Here is a 14641-nt window from a genome sequence, read left to right as displayed (position 1 = left end):
GACTCCCAAGTAACCGCCCACGCTGCAAGGATTTTTATTCTCTATTGTATGCTTGTGTCACTGAGGTTCAGCTTTTGTCTGCTGTTGGGTGCGGTTATACATTTTTTAACTGGGGCTTTGTTCCTTTGCTTTTTACATTTTATTTACATTTGTAAATTATGTATTGGTCACCTTAAAAGTAATATATCAGGGAGTGTTTCACATGTCCAGAGTATATACTTTTTGCCACTTCTAAATTTATATTTCATATTTTTTCAGACTATTCTAATAAAAATAAATAAAAAACATTTTGTTTGCATTCAGCCTTTGTGTTTTGAGTTCTAGGTCTATAGTAAACTGCTTTTGTGACATTTCCTTGCCTTTTTCTTTCAACACAAGGACAATATGTTGTTTGTAAAAGTGTTTTATTAGAAAACAAAATGCAACAGAGCAATAACCAGAACACAGCACAAGCAGGGCTCAGTGTGTGTGGTAAAAACAACTCTTTGCAGACTGCCCTTTCGAGGATTAAAACATTCTCAAGCTGTCTACACACGATCGTGGACAGAACTGCTTTGCGCCGGCTTGTTGATCCGCATCGTTTGATTTGAACTTGTTCACTTGTGACCCTTGATAGCGAGTTTAATCACAATACAGGAATTCCACACATAAGCACTGTAGTTAGTCAAATTTAAAAAATACTTAATTTGGCATTTTACAAGCATGAAAATAACATTTCATAAATTACATAAATTATATGACGCCAGTGTTGAGCTGAACTTTCAGCACCGACTACGCCAAACCCAGCAAAGCACGCAACTCCGACAACTCATCGTGTGTAGACAGCCTCTGAAACATTATGTACAAACCCACATCTTTCTGGGACTAAAGAACGAACCATAGAAAATTAAAATGCCATTTTTTGCCATTTTTCAAATTTCAAGTGAGGACTAACAATAGTCTAAACAGGGAGTGAAAAAGGCAGAAAAACGTAAACGTAAAGCAACATCACATTGGCCAAAGACAACAACTCCAGATGTCCTGATGTGCCGACATTCCTTCTCTTTAGCACAAGTGACAGACGTGACAGCTGGGTAGGATAAAGGAAGAAAAACACAGGAGTAGAAGAAGTAATATTGCTGCGGGACGACATTTACTCAGTGCTCAGACTCCTTCTGCGTTCACTATGTTTGCTATGGTCATTACTGGACTCTCGCTGATGATGGCTCCTGTCTTTGCTACGACTACGTTTGTGAGAACGCTGTTCTCCGTCTCTCTCCCTCTCCCTCTCTCTGTCTCTGCTGTGGCTGCGCTCTCTTTTCCTGCTCTTCTCCTCTCCCCCGCTTTTGTGCCTCCTCTCCCTGCTTCGGCTGCGGCTCTTTTTGGCCTTCCTCTCCTCTCTGTGCCTGTCCCTGTCGTCTTTATGCCTCCTGTCGTCAGTCTCCCCCCTGCTCTTTTTATCCCTGGACCTCTCCCTCTCAACGCCTCTCTCTTTATGGTGGTCCCGGTCCTTCCTCTTGCTCCTGTCATCCCCGCCGTCTCTTTCTTTGTCTCTGCGTTCGCTCCTTCGGTCCCGACTGCCGCTGAGACTTCTTCTGCGTTCTCTCCGTTCTTGGTTCCTGTCTGTGCTGCGGGATCGTCGTCTCTCCCTCTCCCCTCTGTCTCCTCTGTCTCCTCTGTCCCTATCACGGTCCCTGCCCTCCCTCTCTTTCCTCTGGCGGTCACGCTCCCTCTCCAGCTCTCGATCAAAGCTCGGGCCGTGGCGCTCTCTCTCTCGGTGGTGGCTCCTGCTCCTTGACCGTTTGGGTGACCTTCGGGGGCTTGGCGTCCGCCTGGGTGTCCTGATAATAGAGGTACCATTAGCTTCAAGCAAATAAACTTTCTGGTCCAATACATTACAGATTATACGACGAATAATCAAAAGACTGATTTGCCAACAATGGTTACCAAGTGACAATTGCTCAACTTGAACAGTTGAAACAAAATCATGATTATGACGAATCATTTACTGTGTTACCTTGAGCGACGTCTTTCCCCTTGCCTCCCCCCTTCTGCGGACGCAGCCTCCTCCTTCTGTGCCCCTTTCTGTGTAATCTTACGAGGCCGAGCCTTCATCTGCTGGTCAATGATCTTCTGCACAGGCACTGGGATGCGGGGGAACAGAGTGGAGAACCACTCCAGTTTGGTCAAGAAGGAACGCAGCATCTCTCCAACGGTCATCACACAGCCGCCTCCTGCCTTCACATCGAGCTCCTAGAAACAAAGCAGCGGGAAAGAGCAGTAGAAAAACTTAATTAGCACACATAAGCAGGACGCAGGTTTTCAATCTTGCCTCAAATTAAAAAGCAATTTGTGATGACCAAGTACTGAACCTTCACCTCTGTTCATCTAGCTTAATCTCTCATATCAATCAAAAGTGCCTGGCTTCACACTGATAATTCTAAATAGAGAGACAAATTAAAAATAGCAGATATTTTCCTTATCTAAACTTACTGGCAGTTCCTGGAATCTGTATTTACAATGTGAGCTTTAATGATCAAGGACATTTTATATTTGTAAGATCCACCCCCCCCCCCCCCCTTTCCTTCACATCAGCTGTTGAAACAGCATCTTTTAAAAGTGGCAGAGGGGAAATGAAGGGACGGGGGAGTAGTATCTACAAACATTGAGACACATCATCACTGAGCCAAAGGGACAAAGCCAGAGAAGCTTTGGCTCTCTTCAGTCTCCCAAGAGCACAATGAAGTCTACACAGGGCCGCAGGAGCATAAAAACAACCCACAGTGTAAGCACAGATCGGAGCAAGTAGGCATGTGCACACCAGTTGAAGAGTTATCAGCTTTATATGGTAGAGAACAGCCGTTTTGCACTCACACACGCAAACCAACAGAGCTGAGATACAATATCCAATTCACCTGCTGCACAAGGGGCATCTAAAGAAAAAAACAGGGGGATTAACCAGTTGGGTAGGATTTCATGTGATCAGTTCAGATATAATGCAATAGTACATCAAGGAGAGGCCTGGTTGCACAGCCTGGGATCAAATTATATCTTAATTCAGTATGAAGAAAACTACAGAATTATGCAACTTGTTGATTAAATAACTTGTGTTTCTGTCTGAATACTCCAATTGCTATTCATCCTAAATTTAGTTTTGTGCAACAAGTCCTGATAAAAGCTTGTCATAACAAAAGACATGCCTTAATATAACATTGATTAAAAGATTTACTCAGCAGCATTTGTGGTACTTACCAAGAAAAATCAGCGGCAAGACAATGAGCAAGTAACCTAGCTACTAAGGCTTAGAGAGCAAAAACTGGGGAAAATTAAGCCAAATGAAGGCAAAGGTGAAAAATCAGCTATGAGCATCACAAGGGAGGGGGGGGGCAGTTTTTATCATGTGTTGTGTGACTGTGTATTTGATGGAGAGAAAAAAACATCAAATTATTACCCGAGGGGACATACCTCCTCATCATCCAGGAAGTTGTCGTACCATTCTATCAAATCTGCAGGGGGCTGAGTGTATCTGAGGGAGAACGCAGAGAGCACAATGTGAGCATTTGTTCCTAATACACTTCACACATCTCAGGTTAATATATGGGCAACGATTTAATTAAACTTGTCATGATCTGAGTACGGCATCAGAAATGCAAGTAAAACATTACAATTAAACGTATGCACAGGCCTGCCGCGATAACTATGTAATCGACTCTCCTCTCATCAGCTCTGCTAGTTTGGAAGAATAAGTAATCCCAAAATAACCGGCTCGGCAGTGCATAACGTGTTTTGCAAAAAAGACACTTGCGTAGTTGGAGGGCAGGTGCTATCTGTGCAGCCGTGTGTGGAGCCAATTAATGTGAACGAGCCCGTGAGTTGACTATTTTACTTACTGTTTTTTCACATTCCAATTACACTGTCTGAATATTTTTTAACAATTAAAAGTTCATTGATCTTTGAAAGGGTGCACATTATGTGCATTAAGTGGCATAAAATGGTCTTAAAATGATATTGTTTATCACAATCAATTCTGGAATATATATATATATATATATATATATATATATATATATATAAAAAAGGTGAGACAGCATGTCTTGCTTGTGATTGGACAGACCCAAGACAAGAGACATTATAATGCCATGATATGGTGAAAGCATATTGAGTATTATATTATAAGAATGTACTTTGTTGAAATGTTATCTAATAGTTTCAATCTCCTCTTCCAGCTTTTCAACCTCAGTTTAAAATTCATGCAAGGACACTGCTAAGAGTGCTGCAAAACAGAAACTGGAAATAACCCTGTATTATTACCAGGATCCTGGGTTCTGTCCAATCACACACACAAGACACGCGTTGCCCCACGTTTTCTGTCATCTGAAATGTCAGTGTTTTCTCAAATGTCAAGATTTGTAAAATGCTGTGTTTTGACCCAAAGGGCACTGTACTTAATTAATATTTTGTTGTTTCTAAAGGTCTTGTCTTAAAGTTATATTTTTAATAAAGCGTGAGAAAAATAAACATTATTTTTTCCTGAAACAGGCTTCTGAAACTCCAGTTCAGCAATCAAAATGATGTCTCAATAAAATATTCACAAATTCTGCAAGTAAAAAAACAAAAACAAAAAACAAACATTTGGTGCCACACAAAGAATCATACCTTATGTACATGAAGCCAAGGGCTCTGATGTATGGAGAGTCTGTGTGAGTGATCAGACCCATCAGCTGTTTGCGAGTCAGCTTGAGGGTAAACAGTTTGTACAGAAGGCAGAAAGCTGTAGACACAATACCACCAGTCCCAACTCCACGCACCTAGAAAGGAGGAGGACGGATTAGTAAAGCACATCTTTGCACATTATTCATAGCTAACCTCTTCATAACGACCGACCCTTTGACAACAACACTGAAGAATTGAGGGTGACATTAAGTCAAGCACTTAGTAATCATGTACATTTTGTCCCACTTGTAAGACATGTCAAGTGATTTCAGCGGAACGCTTTGCAGTATGAGTAGTAGTATCTGAGTAGATGAGGGAGATATAGAGGGAGGAAAAGATGGGGAATATAAAAAGCACGTACTTCTCACTTACCCCTCCGCACATTCCAGTCTGGCCTGCGGTCTTTCTGCTTCCTTTTTCCCAAGGCTCAGCGTGAGTCACCTGAAGGCACACAAAGAACAGCATTAGCTGGTGAACACACACGAGCTTATTTCAGCTGCCACTGAACACTCCCCACACCAGAAAGATCCTCTGCCTCGTGTCTTAAGTTAGAGGCTTTTCAAACTTTAAAAAACGGCTTAACTAGTTTTTATTACAAAACGGAACCGTCTTAATTCTCACTAACACTAATTTACTTAACTAAATGTTTGCATTTTTAAACACCATTACAGTGATTCTCCATTGGCCTAAGTCTGCGTAAACTAATCAGTCAGTATAGCGGCGGCCAACTAACGCCATGTTTTATTTAGCTAGCTTAGTCGCTAGGTAGCTAACGTTAACCCACAAGTTGACGTTACTAATACGAAGGGTTACGTAACGTCACATATTTAAACACGGTTATATGAAATTAGCGGGTATCTTCCCGACTCATACAGATAGTAAAAGACAGTTAAAATTGCTCTGTCTGATCTCAGTTCATGTTATTTGAGGACTGCCGTACATTGCTGCCACAGTAACGCCAGCAACGGTTATCTAACTAGCATGCGGTTTAGCATTTGCCAATGTTACCTTGAAGTAGATTTCGTCCACAACTTCATGGTAGGTCTTTAGTTCATAAAGCTGTACTTTGAAATACGGCGAAGACAGCACATTTGTAAGAATCATTGGGTTGAGGTTCATAGTCTTTTCGTTGCCCCACAGAGGCAATACATTTCCATGTTTTCCCGGTGCAGGCTTGCTAACGGCCTGTGTTGGTAGCTGGTTTCCGAGGTTAGCCATGTTAGCTGAGTCCCACGCCGCTAAGCTTCGTTTATAGTTAGCGTGTTTCCGATTACAGATCCATCAATATTAAATAGTGAAATGTCGATCGCTAACAGTTGAATCCGTGTAGTTGTTGCTGATGTGTGGTTAAATAGCTGATAACAACTTCCCGCCGTCGTTGTGGCCGAAACGCTGTTGCGAGGTGGAACCGGAACTGTAACGTTCGTGGTGCAGTGAGAACGGAGCGCTGCTGTCACCACGCACACCTTACACACTGTGTACTTCCGTTTACAAAATAAAAGCCTGTACGCACACGCCTAATGGTTTGAATTGTGTTTAACGACTGCGCGACCAAATATATCTAAAGCTTCTATAGGCATGACGTGCTATTATAATATATTTATATAATCGTGTATTTAGGCGTAAAGTCTCTCTATAAACTCTAACTTTAAGCTTTTCACATCTATGTTCTCAGTAGACAATTACTTTGAAAAGTTTGTTTCCCCTAAACAGGAAATAGTAGTGTTGAACTTGTTAATGTTATTTCAGTGTGCTCTTTTCAGGGATTTGAATTTCACTTAATACTTTTCATATCATCCATTTGTTATCTTAATAATCAATTTTCTGTTTCAGCTTCCATTTTCTTTTCAACATTGAATTATGACCTGATTATCCAGGCTAGTAAAATATATCAATTGTTTATTTGGCCTTTACTCTTTTCATTCAGACTCATTAGTGTACATATATCTTTTTTTAAATATTCATCTAGTATTTGTTTATTTGGCCTTAAATACAACATCAACATTTTGCCAACTTAAAAACAACAAATAGATATCTTAAAAACATCATGAGCTTTACATAGTTGACTTTCAATACATACATAGTGCACATATTATAACGTTTTGAGTGGCAGCAAATATACATTTTACTAAGTCTGGTACATTTACAAAGTCAGTGGTAAAAATAAATTCATAACTTTCAAATTTACAGACAACAAAATACACACACACACACACACACAATAGATATCATACTGAAGGCACCAAACATAAAAACATTATAGTATTTCAAATGCAGTGATCCTCCCTCACAACCAGGTGAACAGAGGTGTTTATCCTTAATGGGCTTGAGCTTCTGATACACAGTGGTGCTGTACCCACTGGTAATTCCACAGTGTCAGTTTTATATTGCTTTATATATGTGGGACTCTAAGGAATGGACACAGTCCTCCCTCCAGCCACTTACAGCACAAGTAAAAAAAATCAACCATATGAAAGTAAAGCTTGTTGGATACTACAATACTTTTTTAGATTATAGAAATCCCAGCTACCCCAACAGCTAAAATGTCACCAAGATGGGTGAAAAATATGCATACAATTACAACAGTAACCCCTCGTCTTACAGTTTTCATAGAGAATAAGAAGACCAACAAAAGTGCCGGTACACCAGTTATCTCAGTCAGCAAAAATGTTCCAATAACATTCATTCACCTCCACTTCTTGGACACTAGGGGGCTCTCCTGGTCAACAGACACTGTAGGTCAGATGCACAAGGATTGCATAAGAGAAATGAAATCTCTTGTAGTGAGGGAGCCAGTTCTGATGGCACCTCCACTACTCAGTCTTGTGTCTCCCCCTCCCCGCCTCAGTGTAATATGGCACCCTTAGTGACACGGGCATGCTTCCCAAAGCCTAGCGCTTGATCACCACCTGCTCAAAGGCTCCAGCTGCGACCCTGAAAGAGAAGGCCACAGTATTTTATGTGACAGGAAACAGCGGTGATTATCAGATCTGGTGCTCTCTTTTAAGTGCAGAACTAACACTATGTTGTGAAACTGAACGTATCTTAATGTCAAAGTTTACTCATTAGAAACAAAGAATGTGATGACCAGTCATGTGGTTAATAGGAAGATTCCAAAGTTTAGAGTCTGCCCACTTAGTGTGTTAGCAATTGATTTATATTTGTAGTAAATGCCTGTTGCGTGGCGCCCACATTTCAAAGTTACATAATCACACCCACCTCGTGTGCTGGCTTCCTAAGGCTGTACTCCCACCTGGACCGACAAACAAGCGGAGCCCCTCCTCTATGGCAACAGACACACACATACACACACATTAGAAATAAAGACACAGTGCACACTCAGGGTTTAATAATGGTTCACGCTTAGTTTATAACTAACTTAACTAACTAATACAGAGCAGACGATGTAGGGAAGCTGCTGAGACACCTGACAAGGGAGCGTCCATGGGGGTAGTTGATAGATGAAGAAGACAATCAATAGATGCCCTTCCATACTAAAAATATGTGCAACATCAGTCTGAGTGAATGGGTTTCCGTTTCTCAACACAATGACCTCTGCATAAAGTCTTTGTTTAAGGACAAGGCGTTGTAAGATGGCAGCCACAATGTGTACTCAGCTATGAGGTTGAACTGCCCTTGTGATATTCATAGAGATGATATGCAACCTAACCTCTTTAATCCTTACCCAAACAAACCTTAGTATTTGGTCTCTAAATATGTATGTGTGGCCTAAATTGACGTCCTATTTATGATTTACCATCATAAACATCTAATCACCATTCAGCATTTGAGAGAAGTACTTAAAGAAGCTGCATTGCAACACCTTGCAGTAATTTGATCACATCAGCATAATGATAGGCAACTTTCCAAGCCAACCTTCATAAGGCCACTAAGTTACGGATTAAGTGTACACACCCTCTGCACTGGAGTCCAAGAAGCCATGGCTGAAGTCTTGGCTTTGTAGGATTTTCTCTATTATATCATCAGCATTCACTCTGGTGGCATCAACTCTCTTCAGCTGGTTCTCCATCGAGTTCTGCTTTACTGGATGTCTAATAGAGAACACAAACAGAGCTTCATAAGAAAATGCATAAAAACAAAAGGAATACGACAATATATTTGGTGGATCAGGGAAACATTACAACATCTGATCCCAGGGTGTATAATAACAACATCATTATAGAGAAACTGGCATGGAAGATAATTATGTTAAAAGGAAAAAAACCAAAAAGCAATAGAGTTAACTTTAATGCAATGTTTTGTCATTAATGGCCATTATGTAGAAGTGCAGATCACAGACAGCTAATAAACAAAGAATAAGAATATTAAGTATTGTATATGGGATGTAAATTATCTGTTGCAAATCCAATACAAATTGATGATCCACAATCATTTCTTTTATTTCCTGTTTTGCATCTTACAGAGTTATACTGCGGCACAAAGAACTTGTACATCACAGATGAATCATGAATGTATGTGTGAGCAGTGAAATGTGTTGATTTTAAACTTAATTTCAGACCCTGGATAACTGTGTAATACCTTGGACCTTTAGCAGGGGTGGATGGGTGTTCGGGTGTGTGGTGACAGGTAGCAGAGACTGGGGGAGTGATCCTGCTCTCCCTCTCTCCTCTCTCCCCCTGCTGATCGCTGGTTTCCAGGATACTGCCAATGCCTGTGGAGGCAGAACCTCCTGATGCGCTCCTCCGATGGCTCAGATCAGTTAAGCTGGAGTGATTTGAGCTGTAACCTACAGGATAGGGCAGGAAACAAACACTAAGGTCACGCTTTATTATCTGTGTAACTGGTGTGGCAGTAATGTTGCTCTTGTTCAAAGGGAATAAGTTTGTGACTCTGTGCTTGGTACCTGAGATTTTTGACTGCTGACTTGCGTAGCTGGATGTTCGAGAGTGACCATAGGCTACAAGCTCCTCTGGGACTGACACTGACTTTCTTGGAACCACTAAAAAAAAAAACACACATACACACACACACACACACACACACACACACACACACACACACACATATACACAAGTATAAGTAAAACATTTTGTAAATATATGCACAACTAAAATTTCTATTCAAAGGAAGTGTTCTTTAAGGTAAACTCTGGAAGATTCACTTTTTGGTTTTAGTTTCTTTATGATGCTTTTTATTAAGAATATGTGAAAAAAACGGACGAAAGTAAATATGTTACTGTTGACTCGTGAATAATTATGGTACCACAGGAAGGGTGGCTCTTTGTAGAACCTTTTTCAAACTACCATCTAAATCTTTGCCTTTGTCAAGAAGTAAGTATTGTAGGGAGCAGCAAGCCCTTTTAGGTGTTATGTACATACCAGTGAGTGATTGGGGTTTTTGCATGTCCCCTCCCTTTCTGTCCTCAAGGAGACACTCTGCTTCAGCCTGTGGGATTCCCAGAGTCATGGCTGTGGATGGGGGCCTTGAGGGAACATAGGAAAGAGTGATGTTACTTAGAGGCAGGGTGGAGTCTTATGTGTGCTGGAAAAGAGCTTAATTAAAAATTAAATGGATTTATGCAAACTGGACAATTAGTGATATTGTTTTACTAGGAAATCATCAGAAAGAAAACATCCAACAGTCTGTATGATCGTATTTTACATTAGTTATAAGAGGATAACACAGGAAACCCCACATTTCTGCTACAGCGATGCTACGTTAAACACTAGAATGAGGGCGGAGAGGCAGACAAAGAGAAGAAAAGATGAGCGTCATCTTTCTTGTTGCCTGTTATAAACCCTCCACACACAATGAGTAACATTATGTGGCATGAGTGACTAGGCTATACTTCAGTTTATACTTTAGACATCTCCTAGGCAGCAGTGAGTGTATTATTACACTAAGAGGGCGTTGACGCATTAAAGAACGCAGGGAAAGACTTGTGTTGGCTGAGGAAAGCTGACTGTTTGCACATGGTGCGATGTTACATCATGTCATTCGTGACAAACTGCTCTCCATACAACTCTTGACAAAAGAGAAACCCAACCTCTGGGCTGAGTTGATCATATATCTATTTGGCTCACTGCTGAAGTGGGCTGATTAATGTCTGGGTGAGGTGATATTAGCTCTCAGATAAGGCTGTGATAAGCTGCAAAATAATACGTCATAACTTTAAACTTTGTCCGTGTCAGACTTGAATCAGACAAGAAAAACTGTTTTCAGCTTGGTGCTGACAAACCGGATGGAAAGTGAAACAAAGTGAAACTCCTCTGTGGTTAGATTTAGACATTTGTGCGTGGGGTACATACTTTCTTTCAGCTGTAATGTCTTCTATTTTGAATAAAGTTAAACCTAACAGACAGTTCCTCAGTTACAAGTTTCAAATTAAATTCATATTTAGACTTTAAGGATGAGTAACAACAATGAACAGATGAATATGGTAAAAAATTTGCTCTTACGTTTTAAAACAGGGATCTCCAGACATAAGTTGTGTGGTGATGACAACCTGTAATGGCAAAAAGAAGAAACATAGTGTAAAAATTTCGGTTTCATAATGTTGCTGTTAATTAAGGTTTTAGAGTGACATTGTACAATGTAAGCCCATTGTAGATGTGTGCCCCAGGAAGAATCAGCACATTTAAAATTCATTCCCATGGCTCAGGCAGTTTATAGATCACAGGCTCAGACATGTTTCACCTGTCAGGGGATTCAACTTCTCCTTCCATGCCATAAATCCAACTTTTTCAAACAGTGTCAGTTTCACAGTGTCTGCTTATGCTGATTAACTCCAGAAGTGGTAGTAGTGGCAGAAGTTGTGAGTTTATAGTTGGAGGCTTATCTATGCTTTGCTAAAACACATTATATTTGAGCAGACAGGCAGAAGTAAATGAATGGACTGAACCAAAACACCGACACTGTGGCATAGACTCCTTAGGGCATTTCCGACAGTATTTTAAAAAGTATTTAAAGGGGGTTTGTGGAGCTGTGCGTTTAGACACTACCATACCTTCAATATTGAGTTGTCCTGTCTGGTGTTCTTGGTGTCGTATCCCTCGAGGAGACACCGCCGTGTAGTGCTGCCAGACCCAGCAAACTCAGACAGGTTCAAGTCAGCAAAGCCCAGCTGCACAGAGATAAAAGAGATCAGCCAATTTTTACCATTTGGCAGGCAGTTTAAATTGTTAAATATAGGATTTTACTGAATATAACAACAATGGTGCAGTTAATGTCAACATTAACAATCTATTTGTACATAAACCCACAAGCTCAAGCGTAGTGTTATAAAACATACAGACAGCTACACTTGAATAAATCCAGTCCAGTTCAGGTTTCTTGGAAACACATTACACACGCCTGTGCTGGGACCTTCAATCCTTGAGAAATCAAATGGCCTACTCCTTAACTCATCATTAAAGTTACTGGTTAACATAACCTTGGTTTTGCATTACAGATTTTTTTAATCAGTGACCAAAGCTGGAAACTAGAAATAAAAACATTCCTGGTAAATAGACTTACCTCACCTAAAAGCCCTCTAAGGGCACTTGGAGGCCGACTGGTATCACATGAATTTATGATAAGATTGTTCTAATAGATGTCTGGTACTTAATCTGCTAAATTTACGATAAATGCCAGTCTAGAGACTTTAAAGCATTAGTATTACCTTTGCAAAAGTTTTTCCACCCTTCAATTCCTGGAATGACAAAGAAACAAAAATTTGTGTGGTTACATTTGCCTGTTTCATTACTATCTCACACAATATTTGCACTGAAACATTTCTGACTCCTTGTGGTTTGACCATTGCTTGCATAAACCACTTGTGGTTACAAATTAACAGTCCTTCTGATCTTATCTACATAAACATTTTCTTAGCACATTCAAGTCTCAGTTAACGGAAAACTGCTACTAGACATTTCTGTCGTGTCAACAAGACAAAGCTTGAAGGCAGAAAAAAGCATTCCTGTACCTTTCGCACAGACACCCGGCACAAACAGGGGTCTAGTACACCTGTTCCAGCGTTGGCACTCATCTTACACACGAAAGAGAATCTCTTCTTCCAGTGAACACAGTTGGCTTGGACTGACTCCCTGTGAGAGAAACATGTTTAGAAACGCTACCTCATACAGAAACTAAAACATAGAGGCAATCTAAATACTTGCAGATATTAATCAGAAATCTGCCAGATCTACGCATGGATTACCCACAGAGCAGTTGTCTTTGACCATCAGAAGTGATGAAAGATGAACTTATGTATGTTTGTAATTTTAATCACAATATGCAGAAATTCACTTAGCAAATTCTATCTTTATTACAGCTGCAAGGAGGTTATGCTTTTGGTGCCATTGGTTTGTCTGTTTCTAATCAGAAAAAACTATTGGCCTGATATTCACGAGACTCATTACATATTGGACTATTGGCCTTGGCGAAGGTGTGTGCTCTCTGAGCGCCCTTCTAGTTTAAATGGTGTTATTGTGTATGGATGTTGTGATGGGATGCTCACAATATGCTGATCGCTGGCAACAGCAATAAGGAGGTGTAGCTTTATAGTTTTTTCCCAAAGGAGTGGAAAACATATCTATTTGTATTCATTGCCTTATAACATCAAGAAAACATTAAAACTATATATATTATATGCCCCATACATCACAAATAACACTGTCAATATGCTTGAATAACTAAAGAGGAAAACAGTTGTGGTTGTAGCAGCCTCTGAATACAGTGTTTACACGATCTTAGTAACAGTTACCATGGCAGTAACGACAGTTAGCGGTTGACATGTGCTTCGGCTGTGTCCGTTTTTCCAGAGTGACTCATTTAAATGGTACAAGCAGTAATAATCACAGGCCCGAGGGGATTAACCTCTTACGCTCCTTTGTAATGGAAGAAAATTCAGTTTTTGGTTGTCGCTGTCATAAATAGAAACAATGACTAGATTACACAAATGTACAAATGAAATACAAGAAAAATAGATAGAAATTCACTATTGTATCCATCTTACATCTTTATCTATCCATAAACAATCCCCAAATTATCCTTCTTGTTATTGTTATCATTGAAATTGTTTAGACTGATCTGATGACTGAAATACTCCATCTGAAATCTATGTTAACCTACAGTACTTGTTGCTTAGCAACAGCTTCTGTCCACCCTGTGAACAACATTTAACAAAAAAAACTGTAATGTCCACGATTTGAATGATAAGCTTGTGTTTTACTGAACTAATGAGCGACACTGGCTCTTTTAAGGTCACAGACTGTGATTTAACGCTTGTACTTTCTCCTCAAACACAGCAGCAAGTCTTCAACTCTTGGTTGGGTAAGTTAACTAATGAACAGTTTAGCTTTAGGTAGCTAGCAGCTAGTGTAACTGTAACTAGTTAGCCTAGCTGATAGCTGTGGTGTAGCTAAACGTTATAACGCTATAAATATCAAGAAATACACTAAAACCGACAATAAATGGGTCAACATTAACAGGTGTCCGAAAGCTGGACAGTGGACTTAAATGACAAGAACTTAAAAAGGTCGAAAACTAGTTTTGCTTAATGCTAAATTTAACTTTAGCTTGTTCGTACAACCGGTGAACTGTTACTAAAAATAGTGAAAAAAAATCTTACCGTGACGACTCTCCGGCAAAGCCTCCATCGATGAGTCTGACTTTACAGAATAAAACTCCGTTTACGAAGGGAACCGATGACAGCTCCTCCAGGTCGAAGTCCACTTTAAACTTAAACCTCTTTTTCTTCATGAGAATGAACGACATGCTGCGTGCTGAATGTGAGAGACTGCAGTGGGAAAGTCAGACAGACAGACAGACAGCTGCACCCACACTTTCCCTGCTCTGTGCTGTCACTGCTGCTCACCCTGCTGTATCTGGGTGCTGCTGGGTGCTGCTGGGTGCTGCAGACACTATTCAAAGTTCAAATCTCCTCCTTCCCACCCACTGGAAAACATAACTCATGACGTGGGGAAATTCCGCCCTCTGATTGGACAGA

At 40.4% G+C, this 14641-nt stretch overlaps 2 protein-coding genes across 2 annotated transcripts; both read right to left on the bottom strand.

The window, feature by feature from the left end:
- Nucleotides 1-387: 387 nt before the first annotated feature.
- On the bottom strand, nucleotides 388-6111 carry prpf38b (pre-mRNA processing factor 38B). Its single transcript, XM_070845175.1, has 6 exons — nucleotides 5701-6111; nucleotides 5065-5133; nucleotides 4636-4787; nucleotides 3445-3505; nucleotides 1997-2232; nucleotides 388-1820 (listed from the first exon to the last, which is right to left on the bottom strand). Exons 1-6 carry the CDS (start codon nucleotides 5908-5910, stop codon nucleotides 1133-1135), a joined length of 1416 nt encoding a protein of 471 aa, XP_070701276.1. The 5' UTR covers nucleotides 5911-6111; the 3' UTR covers nucleotides 388-1132.
- Nucleotides 6112-6640: 529 nt separating this feature from the next.
- LOC139214554 (EEIG family member 2-like) lies at nucleotides 6641-14525 on the bottom strand. Its single transcript, XM_070845433.1, has 11 exons — nucleotides 14264-14525; nucleotides 12617-12737; nucleotides 12314-12343; nucleotides 11660-11776; nucleotides 11112-11158; nucleotides 10032-10135; nucleotides 9557-9652; nucleotides 9232-9439; nucleotides 8608-8744; nucleotides 7912-7975; nucleotides 6641-7626 (listed from the first exon to the last, which is right to left on the bottom strand). The coding sequence occupies exons 1-11, from the start codon at nucleotides 14407-14409 to the stop codon at nucleotides 7584-7586; spliced, it is 1113 nt and encodes a 370-aa protein (XP_070701534.1). The 5' UTR covers nucleotides 14410-14525; the 3' UTR covers nucleotides 6641-7583.
- Between the last annotated feature and the right edge of the window lie 116 nt (nucleotides 14526-14641).

This window comes from Pempheris klunzingeri, chromosome 15 (genome assembly GCF_042242105.1).
Source record: "Pempheris klunzingeri isolate RE-2024b chromosome 15, fPemKlu1.hap1, whole genome shotgun sequence".
Lineage (NCBI taxonomy): Eukaryota > Metazoa > Chordata > Actinopteri > Acropomatiformes > Pempheridae > Pempheris > Pempheris klunzingeri.
This window is presented reverse-complemented; position numbering and strand designations above follow the sequence as displayed.